The sequence below is a fragment of the Esox lucius genome, chromosome 10 (genome assembly GCF_011004845.1).
Source record: "Esox lucius isolate fEsoLuc1 chromosome 10, fEsoLuc1.pri, whole genome shotgun sequence".
NCBI classification, from domain to species: Eukaryota; Metazoa; Chordata; class Actinopteri; order Esociformes; family Esocidae; genus Esox; species Esox lucius.
Window position 1 is genome coordinate 23,927,389 of NC_047578.1, and position 15,000 is coordinate 23,942,388.

The following is a 15,000-nucleotide window of genomic DNA, read 5'->3' on the forward strand; positions in this document are numbered from 1 at the left end:
AGAGACCTTCAGAGAGGTGGAGAGAGACAGATAAAGCGAGCATGATGGTGGAGAGAGAGAGAACGATGGCGGATAAAGACCCTCACATAGGTCTGATTAGGGGATGTATGGCCTGATTATTAATACATGGAAATGGTATACCCAGGTCCAATCGGATAGGCACCATTGTTATAAACTAAATCAATCGAATGCTGAGCAAGGTTGATATAATGGTGACTTTTCACATGGTGAAGGTATTCAGACCACATTTTTTCTCCACATTTTGTTGTGTTATATGATTATAATTGATTACAAGTTGCCATCAATGCACATGCAATATCCCATTATGACAAAGAAAATAAAGTTTTTACAAATCCGTGCCTATTTATTCAAAATGAAAGATGGACCTGTCTGATGCATATAAAATGGTTGGTCCTTTACCATTACATGGCAAAGTGAGCTAAGATTTCTACCCTTTGACTCGCATCTCATTCTTGAAAAGTCTCTATAAATTAGTTGGAGTCCACATGTGGCAAATTTCATTTATTGGGCGTGATTTAGAAAGACAGCCGCCTGTTTATATGGTCCCACACTTCAGTGTGTCAGAGCAAAACCAAAGCCATGAAGTCCAAGGAATTCTCCATAGACCTCTGAAATTGTGTCGATGCTAATATCTGGGGATGGTTATAAAAAACCCATGAGTAAAAGACATGACATGCCATTTGAGAGCATGACTGATAGGAAGAGGAATTAGATTCTCTGGTCTGTTGAGAACACAATCAATCTACTAGGCCTGTATGCTAAGCACTACTTGTGGCAAAAACAAGGTACCTCTCACCACCTGAATAATACCATCCCAACGGTGAAGAATGGTGGCAGGAGCATCATGCTATGGGAATGCTTCTCAGATGCAGGAACTGGGTGTCTCGTCAGGATTAAGGGAAGGATTAAGTGAGTGAAATACAGAGGTCCTTGAAGAAAACCTGATCCAGAGCGCACAGAACTCCAACTGGGAGTGAAGATTCATCTTTCAGCACAACAACAACTAACCCACACATCCAAGACGAGACAGGAGTGGCTTCAAGGAATGTCCTTGTTTGGCACAGCCAAAGCCCGGACTTGAACCCAATTGAACATCTGTGTGGAGAGAGGAAGATCACAGTTCTTTGACATTCCCCATCGGACAGAGCTTGAGAGGAAAAACTGGCCAAATCCAGGTGTGCAAAGCTTGTTGAGGCATACCCAAGAAGATTAAAAGCTGTCATCCCTGAAAAAAGCGCTTCTACAAAGCAATAAATAAAAGGTTCAATATTTATGTACATGAGATATTTCAGTTTTTAATTTTCAATAAATTGGCACACATTATGAATGAACTTTGTCATTATGGGGTATTGTGTGAAGATTGATGGTAAAACAAATACAATTAGTGAATAACAAATTGTCTATTACACAAATGTAGAGAAAGTGCCTGAACACATTCTGCTACCATTGATACCATTGTTTAAACAAAACCCCAAATATTTTTGCCATTGTTTTAGTGTAAACAAGTGAGAGAGGAGCGAGAGCAAGGTAGGGCAGAGATTAAGAGGAGACCGTTAAAGAGTAGACTGTCTTTAGGGTTTTTATCGTGAGTATAAATTACAGTGCAAAACACAACATTAATAATAAACACATTCAGCCTTTGTTTGGAAGGTAAAAGTGTTTGTAATTTCTTATTTCATTAACTGGTGAATGATGGACATAATTCATTGCTCGTATTTCCCCCCTCACACACACATTTACTCACACAAACACACATGTGCATATACACATTAACTCACAAGCTCAGACAAGAGACAAACAGACATTCATCGCGCAGGGCATGCTAACTCACACTTGTGCGCTGAAACCCAAACACATTTAGTCGTGCGCACTTGCACGCACACGCCCAGAAACTACACTACAGACACAGCTACACACTCACACACCGTAGTTTTATTCATCCCCTGTCATGTTTAATGGGGTTTTGTAGATTGTTGTAATCAGACAGAAGAATAAAATTTGAAGTCATTCAGAGTTCACTGGGTATTCTGAGTGCTCTTTAATTTAAATACGTGGGAGCATGCTGCATTTTATTTTATCCTTTTGTTTTTTATTCTAGCTCAACTAAATAAAGCTGTTTCAAAGTTATTTTTAATGATTAGTCTGTAAAACACAGATTGATGTCTGCGAATGTGGGGGATTTCTCAACTCTTTTTAGTAGATCACTATCCTTTTTTTTGATCTTGGAAGTCACATTGAAATTGATTCCTCGTCAAGAAAGCTACATTTGAGAATCACATAATAGCTTGAAGATTACTTACTAATTGTAATACTAATTACTAATACTAAACAATAATGTTAATAATAATACTAAAGAGTTTTTTAACAACGGTAACAGGGTCAGCTCTCAGTGAATGTGTTTGTGTGTGCAGAATGCATTCCTACTGCCTATTTCTGCTCCGGGCTAACAGAAAGAGAAGTTCTCGACATTGATATAAATTGAAAATACAATATGTGTCACTGAAGCGAACCTTGAGGCCTGTTCCCTATTGTCCACTATCACTGTATAATGTGGCTACATTTGTTAGAAAGACAAGAGTGTTAGTTTGTCTGTGTTTGTGTGGTAGCCTGGTTTTACTATACTTGTAAGAACCGGAATTCATTGAAGTTAATGTTAGGTTAAGTTTAGGGGATAGGGAAAACAGAATAATTATTCCAGTCCCGGCAAGGATAGATAAACAAAAGTGTGTGTTTGTGTGCGTGCTTGAGCCAGGGAGGATGGATAAATAGAAAAACACAGCAAGACTGTGTGTGTGTGTGTGTGTGTGTGTGTGCGTGCATGCGTGCATATGTATGTGTGAACCTGGCCTTGTGAAAAAACTTCTGTATATGCGAGGGAGGTTCAAAGGACAACTTTGTCTGTTTTTTTGTACAAAAGAGCAGTAGACGTCAGGACATATTCCCTCTTTGGCTCGCTGACGTCTGGTTGTGGCTGTCTATTACAGTAAGGTATTTCCAGTCTATGGCGTTCAGGCTCACCCCAGTGACAATGATACAACCAGTGCTAGCTGTAGCCTTTTGGGGGCTCTAAGCTAAATTTCATTTAGGGCCCCCTCTCCACTAGCAATCGGGGGGCCCCCTAGCAGTCGGGGGCCCTAAGCGACCACTTATGTTGCTTATGCCTAGATCCCGGATAAAACATTGCTACAACTCACTGGAACATCTGTGAATGTGGCTGTGTGTGTGTCAGAGAGGGCGACTGGGTGTGGTCATGTACACTGTTTATAAGCGTGAATACAGACAGTTGTTGAGCACTTGGATTTACAGTATCCATTGTGGCATACACGCCTTGTTTGTCCATGATGAATACCGTATGCATGGACTGAACGCATTTACATTGTGTGTGGTCTTGTCACATCAAGGACCCATTCCATTACCATATAGTTCTGGCCGACCGCAGCGAAGTATACAACGCGACATTCCCAGTATACTTTTACAGCTCTGCGATGTGTGGTGCGGTTGAGAACCGTGGGCTTGAGTGTGTGTGGTTCGATCAACAGCCACAGAGCACACGAGGATGCTGAAAACGTGCTTTGCCCACTTTGATTTCGATGGAACACTTGGCTTTGTTTTTCCAGCGTGACGCTCTTTCAGAGACAGGTTCAGACTCATCTGGGACTTGGCGTGTGTCACCCGTGCCATGTCACATGTTGTAGCCGAGCTTTAAATGTCAGTTGTCTGCTTCGTCTGAGTCATTCTCTGTGTGTGTGTGTGTGTGTGTTTGAGACAAAAAGAGCACACACACACACACAGCTCTCCAGCTTCCTTTGTTTGACTTGGAGAAGAATGCCGTTCCTCTATATTGATCTGCTACTCCTGCCATTTTCTAATTATGTCTCTCCTCTTTATTCCTCCCTCTCACTCTTTTATCCTCTGTCTCTGCTATCTCCTCTCCTCCATTTTGTTAATTCCCTCCCCCTGATCCATTTTTATGCCTCCCTGTGCCCGACGCTCGTTATCACGTTGCTTTTCTTTCTCTTGTTTGATCTGCACTTCTTAATTTCCTCCTCATCCACGCCATCGCACACTGTTCATTTTCACTCCCCCCTCCTTTTTTTGCCTTCTTTCCCCTTTCTTTTGCTCTGTTTATCCATTACTCACCTCCGCCCTCACTTCCCGCTCCCCCTCCCTCTGTCTCTCTTTCTCCTTCTTCTCTCTCCCCCTCCCTCTATCCCTGTCTCTCTTTCTCCTTCTTCTCTCTCCCCCTCCCTCTATCCCTGTCTCTCTTTCTCCTTCTCTCTCCCCCTCCCTCTATCCCTGTCTCTCTTTCTCCTTCTTCTCTCTCCCCCTCCCTCTATCCCTGTCTCTCTTTCTCCTTCTTCTCTCTCCCCCTCCCTCTATCCCTGTCTCTCTTTCTTCTTCTTCTCTCTCCCCCTCCCTCTATCCCTGTCTCTCTTTCTTCTTCTTCTCTCTCCCCCTCCCTCTATCCATGTCTCTCTTTCTCCTTCTTCTCTCTCCCCCTCCCTCTATCCCTGTCTCTCCTTCTCCCTCCCTCTCTCCCTGTCTCTCTTTCTCCTTCTCTCTCCCCCTCCCTCTCTCCCTGTCTCTCTTTCTCCTTCTCCTTCTCTGTCCCATCCCGCTCATCCTCCCTCTCTCTCCTCTGCAGCCTCGCTGGAGTGTTCTCCTTAATAGTTCCAGGACACCAGACAACAACAGGAAGCAGTCTCTCTCCACTCCCAGACCTTCAACATTTGACCCCTGACCTCCTACCGCCACCAATCAGGGCCGTCCAGTCCTGACCCGGACCCAACCTCAACCTCAAACCTAAATCCAATCTTAATCCTGAACGAGTCGTAACCCAATGCATAGTCCTGAAACCATAAACTTTGAAACAAGTCGTCCCCCCTCCCCTGCGAAACACAACTGATCTGGTGTGTGGTGTTCTGCTGACTTCTAACAGTAACACTACTGACATATTGGCCACGCCAGCCTTTCTCTGTTAGCCTGCCTCTTCTTCCTCTCTGTCTTTCTTTTTCACGGTCCTCAACGATTATATTGCCTCTGTAGTGAGAGGTTGCCACATTTGGCATTCCTGTGCTTTCCCTTTTTGTCTCTCCCGTCCACTCTCTCGTCCTCTCTCTACCTCCTGTTCTGTCTACTTTAATTCTGTGCACTGTCAGTGTTTGGGCTTCTGTTGTCCTGTCTGTCTGTTCTCTGCTTTGCTCCAGTCTCTCCCTATTTCGCCTTGTTGTTCTGCAAGCCCGTCCATTTTGAGAGGAATATACATCCAAGTTTTTTCTGGCAACCCGAAAGAAACTGAATGTGATAGTTAAAAGACCTGTGATAGTGGAATACCTAGTAACTGGAGAGAGGCTTGAGAGAGAACCTAGCAACCCGAAGGGGCTTCTGAACCAGAGGACGCTGGCAAGTGCTTTTCTACTGATGAAGAAAAGATGAGGAAAAAAACATCACTCTTCTTCTTCACGCTCCTCATCTCGCTGCTTGAGACTATTTTTAGATATGAGATGAAATGATGACAAAATCATGTGGAAATGGAAATGTGGCAAGTGCAAAAAAAAACTAAAACGTACAACAAAAATATGTCTGCCAAGTCTATCAGATAGAGAAATTATATTTATCTCGCTGTTTTATGATAAATGTAACTCTTTGCAGTAACCGTTAATGTGAAATGGCCGTCCACTGTTGATATAAAGACATTTGACCCTACTTTAAAGCACATGGCCCTGTCATGCCAACAGTCCTGTCATTGCTTGGGCCGTGCTCAGTATACAGTATACGTGTGTTACTAGTAACCAACTGGAACTATAGCCAGTGTGCTGGAGTGATCCCTATAACTCATGTATCACTACTAGTGTAGCATTGACATTGTCACCATCACAACTACTTCTTCCTCCCTGTGAGCTTAAATGGGGATGCGCTCGATATATAAAAACAAAATGGCCGCCAGAAGGGCTGAATTCCAGCCCTGGAGAGCCATTGGTTTAGATGAATTGAATTGCAACCTTGGGTCTTGCCCGTTAAGACCGTCCGTCCTTAGGACAGGAGCTTGTTTCATGCATTGAAGCGGGTTGTGGCCCAGTAGTAGCAGATTGAATAGTATTGATTAAACCTTCAGGACTTTGTAGCCTTCCTTTGGAGTAGCCCATCCCTGACATTGGAGAGGTAAGAAATGCTGACACTGAAAGTCACATGGGATGAAGTCGTTCATAGTAAAACACAAGTGGCTATTTCATGCCTTGGTGGAGTCCAGCTGTCAATGTCTCTCTTGGCCAACTGGGGCTGACTGCCTGCCTGCCTGACTGCATCCTGTTGGGCTGGCTGGTGCTCTTGATTTTATATTATCTGGATGTCAATAGCCTCGCCGAAAATAACAATGTACATTGATTGACAATTAATACAAATCAGTGTTGTTGAATCCAGTGTCATCGAGAGCAGTTTTGAAAATATAGATATTCTGGAAATCCTACGATGAACCTGTGTTACAAAGGTGAGCAAATTGAGATTGACTTCTGTGTTTCAGAGATTATGGCAACTGTAATATGGCAGGATGGGCCAGCCCCTGTGCAATAGCTTTTAAGAGCAGATGATGATTAGTTGTTTTACGGGAAGTTTTACGGGAAGAAAGTACAGTCACTTTGGAAAATGTAGCCCACCATGTGACGTTCAGGTTATTTCGAACCGGGGTGATGGTCATCAGGCACACCATAACAAAGTGGTTTGCCACAGAACACTAGCATCTATCATTTGACTGAGTCCCTCCATGTTTCAGTGGGTTTTCTCCCATTTGGTGCCGATGAACACAACCCTGCCAGCTCTTTAAGCCAAGGTGCCTGACGACTTGGCCCAACTGACTCTTTCCGCAGTCTTTGTTTTTGTAGCGTTTCTTATTATTTCTAGCCTCTTCACTAGTGCACCGTCACATTATACTGAGATGCACATTGGAATTGCCCCATCCACACGTATGCATATTCTGTATTACAGACGTACAGTAAATGATGCGACTTCACATTGAGAGATTACCTCCACAGGGGTTTACTGTAAATACATGCATATTACATATGTATGCACCTGAAAGCGCGCACACACTTTAAGATGCTTATCCTGATCAAAATGTTAATGTATGATTTTCTGCCATTTTGACCGCATGTTTTTGTTACTTTCTGGTGGGGTTTTTAATCAGGCATGTAGAGTCATCACCTCCCATATGTTCCCCTGGTCTACATATAGGGTGCCTAATCATGAATATCATTGAAATATTATAATAAATATATCAATCAATAATATAAACTTTTGGCTTTGTTGTGTTTTTATTTTAATTACAAACCAATAGTGTTTACAAGCACTTGTTTGTTGTGCTGTTAAGTAATAAGACTAAGGTCTATACCACTGCTAAGGGCACAGCATTACCCGGCACAGCATTACCCGGAACGCCTGGATAAAGCCCTCAGCAGTTGTATGTTGGGCATACAGTTAGGTCCGGAAATAATTGGACCCTGACACAAGTTTTGTAATTAGGGCTGTTTCCCAAAATATATTCAAGTTACAGTTAAATAATGAACATGAGCTGTCTCTCAGCTTTCATTTGAGAGTATTTACATCCAAATTAGATCAAGGGTTTAGGAAGCACTTTAATATGTAGCCCCCTCTTTTTCAAGGGACCAAAAGCCAATTGACAAAAGCTGTTTCATGGACAGGTGTGGGCTATTCCTTCATTAATTCTTCCTCAATTAAGCAGGTAAAAGGTCTGGAGTTGATTCCAGGTGTAGCATTCACATTTGGAAGCTGTTGCTGTGAACCCTCAACATGCGGTCAAAGGAGCTCTCAATGCAGGTGAAACAGGCCGTCCTTCGGTAGCAAAGAAAATCCACCAGAGATAGCAGGAACATTAGGAGTGGTCTTTCAGTGGCACTGGGTCCCAGGTGTATATTGATGATGTGACAAGACAGAAGACAGCTGGATGAATTCTGAAGTGTATAGGGATATATTGTCTGCTCAGTTTCAGCCAAATTCAGCGAAGTTGATTGGACTGTGCTTCACTTTACAGACAGACAGTGACCCAAAACATACTGGGAAAGAAACCCAGGCAAAGAAGTGGAATATTCTGCAATGACCAAGTCAATCACCTGATCTCAACCCGATCAAGCATGCAATTTTACTTGCTGAACATAAAACTTAAGGCAGAAAACCCCACAAATAAACAACAACTAAAGACAGCTGCAGTAGGCCTGGCAAAGCATCATTAAGCAGGAGACCCAGCGTTTGGTGATGTCCATGCATTCCAGATTTCAAGCATTCATTGCCTGCAAAGGATTCTCGACAAAGTATAAAAAATTGTTAATTGTTAAAAAATGTTAATTTGTCCAATTACATTTGAGGCCCTGAAATAAGTGGACTGTGTATGAAAATGGTTGCAATTCCTAAACGTTTCATTTTTTTGTTCAACACCTTGAATTAAAGCTGAATGTCTGCACTTCAATTACATCTCAGTTGTTTAATATAAAATTAATTGTGGTGGAATACAGAGCCAAAATTATGAAAAATTGTGTCAGTGTCCAAATATATCCGGAGCTAACTGTGTATCTTAAACCCTAGATGTGCCTTATTGATGTAATGAACCAGTGAACAACGCAATCAGAATCACGATATGGGATACATTCTCTTGTAAACTGTGTGGTTTTAATCATTGGTGCTGGTTGATTGCTCTGTATACCACTGGTATGACATCACATCACTTTTTACTACTCTAAATGAGTTAGTCACCAGTTAGTTTCTAACTGCAATTAGTCATCTTGGGGGTTTGTAGTTCATTGCCAATATACCACAGCTAAGCAGGGTGTCCAGGCACTCCGCAATGCGTCATGCCTAAGAACAGCTCTTAGCCATGGAATATTGGCCATATACCACACCCCCTGCCTTATTGTTTACGCAGGTCATATAATGTGTAATACATAATATATACGGTGGCAGACATTATTCAGCATACTTCACTGCATATTTTTACACCTATGTTTTCTCACGACCTTCCCAGACGGATGTTTCAGTAGGCAGGTACCGTGGTGCTACAACACACCGTAGCATGTAAACAATTCCTCCTGGTTATCAGGCTGCAGCCTCCAAATCCAGGACAGGGAGTAAGGTAAATTACAATTGGAAATGACTGGGAGCAGCTCCAACACACACACACAACCTCAATACACATGCACAGAAAGAGAGAGAAGCACAACAAGCGTCCACGCCGGTGGAAGCGGCACCGCGGCGCAACGCACCAGTGTAAATGGTAAAACTCACCCTGAGCTATGCAGCGAAAAGGGGGGGGGGGGGGGGGGTTGAGAGAAAGATGAAAAGAAAGAGAGATGACAGTATATCACTGGGGCTCGGTCCCTCCCCGTCTCCCGTGGGACATATGAAGGAGGCGCCGAGCATAGGCGCACAGCACTTTGGGCTCTTTGGAGGAAATCTGCCCTGTTTTCTGTCTCTTCCAGTGTGTGTCAGTCTCACTATGTCTGTCTATATTTCTGCCGTGTCTGTCTGTCTTTCCCCTGCAATCCAATTCTATCCATCACTGCTGCTTCTCTAAAGCCGTGTCCATCTTTCTCGTATCTCCCCTATTTCTGACTCCAGTCTTCCCCTCTCTGCTCGATTTTGATCCCTGGTCTCTTGTTACTGGACCTCTTTTTTCCTCCTCCAAACTCTCATTATTTTCGCCCGCTCCCTCTCTCTCTCTCTCTCCCTCTCTTTATCTCTCCCTCTCTTTCTCTCTCTCTCTCTCTCTCTTTTGTCTCTCCACCCTCCCTCTCCTCTCTCTCTGCATCCTCCTCACTGTAAGGCATGTTGAACACACACAGGCTGTCCCATGAATTAAACATATTGAACACTACCCTGCTCAGCCCCTTTGGTGTGTCAAGCTGAATGCTTGAACACAGGGCCGATCTGGTCACATCGGAGAGTCAGTGTGTGTCTGTGTGCGTGTTTTGGTTTGGCCTGTTTGTGTTCTGATGCGTCTGTGCATGTGTGTTTGGAAGTCCACAGTGTCTGTTCCCACGTTAGCTCTCACGGTTAGACACGCACTATCTGATCCAGCGGGGAGCCAGGCATCTGTTTCTGCTCCAGTTTTATTTTTAGTGAGAGAGCAGCCCGACTACTTTATTAACATATGGTTTTCCCCTTTGACTAAGCAGCAGCGAGTGGAAATGTTCCCTCTCGCTCTCTCCCTTATCTCCGCCATCTCTTATCTCGCTGAACTTCGCAGTACGACATTTTTTATAACCAAGGTTGTTTTTCCCCCCGCAAGAGTTTTTGCTTTCTCTTTCTTGTTGTACTCACTGAATTCCCCTGCCTGTTCATCAGCTCTCCCTCCTCTCTTTCCCCCTCTCTGTCTTGGCTTCTCACGCTTGTTCCTCTGAGGCTTCGAGTGTAACTGAGTCGAACACTATCTATCCGTCCATGGTTGACAGTCTACTACTCATCATCTCTTCAGGTGGTGTGTGTCAAGAGTCCTACCTCAGTAGCCAACGGTGAAGCCTCTTCCAGCTTCAGTCGTTACAGAAGGATCTAGATCAAATTTGCACCCAACCCGTAGGGCGCGCACGATCCCGCGCACGCCCCCTTCACCTGGTTGAGCTCTCACCAAGCTACTCCTCGTGTGTTTATCTCCTCCGCTCAGGGCCCTGTGAGCACTCCAGAGGAACTGACAGTGCTGCTTCTAATTAATCATTACTGACTGTGGCCTCTCTCGTCTCGCTCTCCCCTTATCACTCCGACTCACTTTTTTCCGTCTGGGGTATTACCAGTAACTTTTCTGATAGGAAGCCCGGCACTGACTTATTGGATTCCGACAGAATGTGGAGGGTTTTTTTTACGCTCGTTGTCACTTTCTCAGGTGAAAGAAACCAGAACCATTGACAGGTGTAGCGGTAAAGCGCGGCGACTTCTGCCTTTTCCCACCACTTCTCGCAGCTGTATTCCACCGCCGCTAGACATCAAGGGACGAGTCAGAGTCATTACCGGTGCGTTTATGTGTCAGGGAGAGTCAATTATGAGGCTGAGTGGAGGGAGGGAGACAAAAATAGAGAGGGCCTTACCGTGAAACATTTATTCTTCCCCGAGGCTTGGTGTGTGTGTTCATGTGTCCCTGACAGCTGGTTGTACATGTGAGTGTTTCCGCCCCGCTCCACTGGGTTAATGTACTGGGCCTCAGCAGGTAGCCAGAAACAATAAGACCCCCTACTAACCATCCCTTCATCCTCCCCACCCTGCCTCCATCCTGACCACCTTCGCTAGCTGGGGGAACAGGCCGAAGCCGTCACAGTGGGGTACTGGTACCTGGGGGCCTCCAAGCCGGCAGGCGCCACCGAGGACGAAGGGCTGCTGTGAGTGTGGTCGTTAAAAAGTCCGGCGCTCTGCCTTAATGATGTCCGCCGGCAGTTCCTCCCCCAGTACCTCTCCCCTTCCTAAGTAAGTAGTCCTGGACCTGTCTGGAGTCTCAATGTCTCTGTCACTGCCTCCGTAATGAGGAGCAGAGCTCAGCATGACCTACCCGGGTCGGCGTGGCGTGAAAGGATCTCTCACACTCCAAACTACTGGGCCGAGTCCAGGAAACCGGTTTGGTAAACTATGGCTGACCAGCAGAATGAATTAAACCATGATTATGTGGTATGTCGGCGAAGTTGGAAAGTGATGTAACGTGCGTCCTTCGCTGGGAAATCCTCAATCCTCTCTCATTTCGCTTCTCCGGGAAAGTACAGCATCCTGAGGGGCCATAGCGGGGAGCTTTGATGACGCCTTTCATCCACTATGTACAAGTCAATATTAATTTAAACAGCGTTTCAGTCCCATTTTCCACCTGGATGAGTGTTATTTGATGTCTGTGTTTATCTGCATTAATCATTCAGTGGCGCTGTCCTCTTCCAGTGATAAAATTCCCCCAATGTTCCATTGGCCAATGAAAAGAAAAAAAAAAGACTGAGATGGTAAAGCTGGTTCTTTATTTGTTTTTCAGGTTCAAGGGCAAGAGAGGACATCAACACAATTTCCCTTCAGGCACTGAGCAACCAGGGAGACCATATTAGGCTTGTTATTCGGGTGTCGTCATTTCAAACCATCGGTCAAGCTTGCTTTTCCAATAACTGTTGTGAAACCTTTCCAGCGTACCAACGACAAAAACACACAGGGTTTTCCCCCGTGCTCTGGCTCAAATCAGTGGCACGATGTCACGTAATGAGAAGCGATGTGAATCATCGTGTTTTTCCCTGGTTTTGGTTTTCTAGAAAGGGCGTGGAATGTGTGGGTGTGCCCTACCAAAGGGATCAGGTGAGTCTTACTGACACTGTTGGTGTGTGGGTGTGTTTGAGGTCCTGATCCCAGTGGCCACGTGCCAGTCAGACAGGAGCACCACATTTCCGCACGTTGTGCGGACGCCTTCTTGCTTTGCCACTTTCTCACAGCCCTTCAACCATGGAGTGGGCAGAGTTCACCGGCTACGCCTCAGGATGATGTGCCTTAATCCACGCATGCCGACGGCGACTTGTTTGTCAACGTTGGTTTTGTCAGTTATCTGTTTTGGCTCTCTTGGGATGAGCATTTTGTCGCCCCCAGTGTACCTCAATCAGATCAGCCAATTTATCCTAGGTCTTAAATTGCCTCTAGATTGAAGTAGAAGTCACGAATTAGGAATTACGCCCCCCCCCCCCCCCCCCCCCCCCACCAGCTCAATTAATCGTGACCTCTGCCAGGCTTAAGACATTACATTGAATTAGAGAATTGATTGATTGATCAGACCAGACCCGGGGGGGATGAGGATTATGGCGCAGTCCTGTTCGTGTTGTTGACACTCCCGTCTCTAGCGACGGCTCCACCGCCACATCGTGCAAGGATTTGGCCTCGTGCCCATGGGCTGTGCATCTGTGTGGGGGGGGGGGGGGTTAAATGGAGGAGGGGGGGCACAGACTGTCAGGCCAGCTGGCAGTGAGGGCAGCCTCTGGCTCGGCTGGGCCCCCATGGGCATCCGGCCTGGCACGGCCCGCGCACTGCGACAGCTGGGACCGGGGACGCCAACCAGGACAGCAGCACTGCTCTCCGCTGCATCACCGCGGAAAACGTAGAGAGGAAGAGTAGGCTTTCAGGGCAAAGTCTTAACACAGTGGACTTGAGAATGTTTTCAGGACGTACTACAGCCAGAAGATGGGAGAACAGCTTTTCTCTGCGGCTGGTCTTGCAGGCCCTCGTGTGATCGTCTGTGTTACAGATCGTTTTTGTGTTATGAAGACAATTGCCAACACCTACCTAAACGCTGTAGGGAAATGGGTATCCTACATGCCTCTTCTTTACAATGGGAACGTGTTTCATGCTATTCAACAAACAGTACACCATGTGAAATGGGCTAATCCTAACTTCCGCTTGCTTCGTTTTCACATTTAATGACAGATGTGCGGTGAAGATTTAGAATTATCTTGCCTGGAGTTGTGAAAGTGGTGCCCACGGGCGTACGAGTACTATGTCATCCAGCTGTGTACCACGACACCCAATTCGTATGGCTACCACAATGGTTTTTCATTTATTTTTCGCAATTTCTATTATGTTAGAAGTACAGTTTGTGATGTATCACACACATTTGGTGTGCTTAAGATCCCACTTCACGTCTTTGAATGAACGTTTGGATTTACCCCTAACTAAGATATTTTTCTTGTACTCTCTTTTGGACGTGAGCCCATCTGTGCATCAACGCTGCCACTGAAACGCAGTATGTGTCTTAAATCTCACCCAGCTAACCGAGCGCACTTCAATTTGCATTTGCAATCTGATGCAGTTTGACATCTCCAACTGCCTCAGTATGAAAGCCTTTTGAATGTGGTATCAAGCAGCTAGGTCATCAGGTTAGGTAAACATTACAGGCGGATCTCTGTGCTTCCCTCACTCTCTGAAAAAAAGACAAGACATACAACGCATTCATGCATACATTGATATGTTATGGCTTACACACACACACACACACACCCACTCATATCAAATCCTCATTCAGGCATATGCACACATAAAACATTGCTTTTGTGGCTTAAGTTTTCACACTGCCTAAGACACACACAAATAGACAAACGCACACACTTCTGTCTGTGAATTCATTACACACACACGCAGACAGACCCACACACAGTGAATTCAGCACAGTTCTTTCTCGTAATAAGCCTTTTCAATCTGGCGGCCCCAGCATTTATGATCTAGCCCACAGGAGGGGCCCCAGACACTCAAATCCTCTTTATCTTCCCACTGTGGGCCGTCCCCTTCTAGTGGCCCCCCTAATGGGATCCCAAGGAACAGTGGATATGTGGGTATGGCAGGAGGGGAGGGTGACCTCAGCCTCCTGTCATAATTGCCCGTGCCTTCCCTTCTTAACTACATGGGATGGCATCACTAAGGCTCAGTTGATTAATTGCCTGCATAATATTGCTGGAGCGTTCTATTTTCTCGCATGTGGGTCAGCTTGTGCCTTGTGTAAACGCCCACATTTTAAGCTAAAACTTCAATTTGACTAAAACTTTCAGGATATATATACATGTATATGATAAATGTGAGTTTGGCTTGGTGGAAAGCGTACCACCGCTCAAAAATGTAATCGATTCCCCTTGACTATATCGTCAATTAAGCGTTCATTTGTTCAGTTTCAATTTCATGACTTTTTGTTCAGAACTGCTTAGAATATATTCACTATTTAATGCTATTTTAATCCATGTGGAACAGACAGAAAACCAATCTGAGGCAGCTGGTGGCACCTTAATTGGGGAGGAAGGGCCCATCCTAACGGCTGGAACGTAATGAATGGAATCGTACCAAACGCATCACACACGGTTTCCATGTGTTTGATAGCATTCCATCTGCTCCCTTCCAGCCATTTTTATGAGCCATCCACCCCTCACCAGCCTCCTGTGGTTTCCCAAGCCCACATTAGCCCTCTGGACTAAAGGCAAGGCATTATAACTTGTTGAC

At 45.2% G+C, this 15,000-nt stretch overlaps 1 protein-coding gene across 4 annotated transcripts in view; it reads left to right on the plus strand.

Moving 5' to 3' along the window:
• The window catches only part of samd12 (sterile alpha motif domain containing 12), a 130,537-nt gene that overhangs the window by 111,375 nt on the left and 4,162 nt on the right, over nucleotides 1-15,000 (plus strand). The window contains exon 5 of one of the 4 annotated variants that reach the window (XM_010900202.4): nucleotides 4,667-7,266. The exons of the other annotated variants lie outside the window; for them this stretch is intronic. Coding sequence (XP_010898504.1) covers nucleotides 4,667-4,689 — 23 coding nt within the window. The 3' untranslated portion in view covers nucleotides 4,690-7,266. Of the gene's footprint in view, nucleotides 1-4,666; nucleotides 7,267-15,000 lie in introns of those variants that run through there. 4 annotated transcript variants of the gene reach the window in all.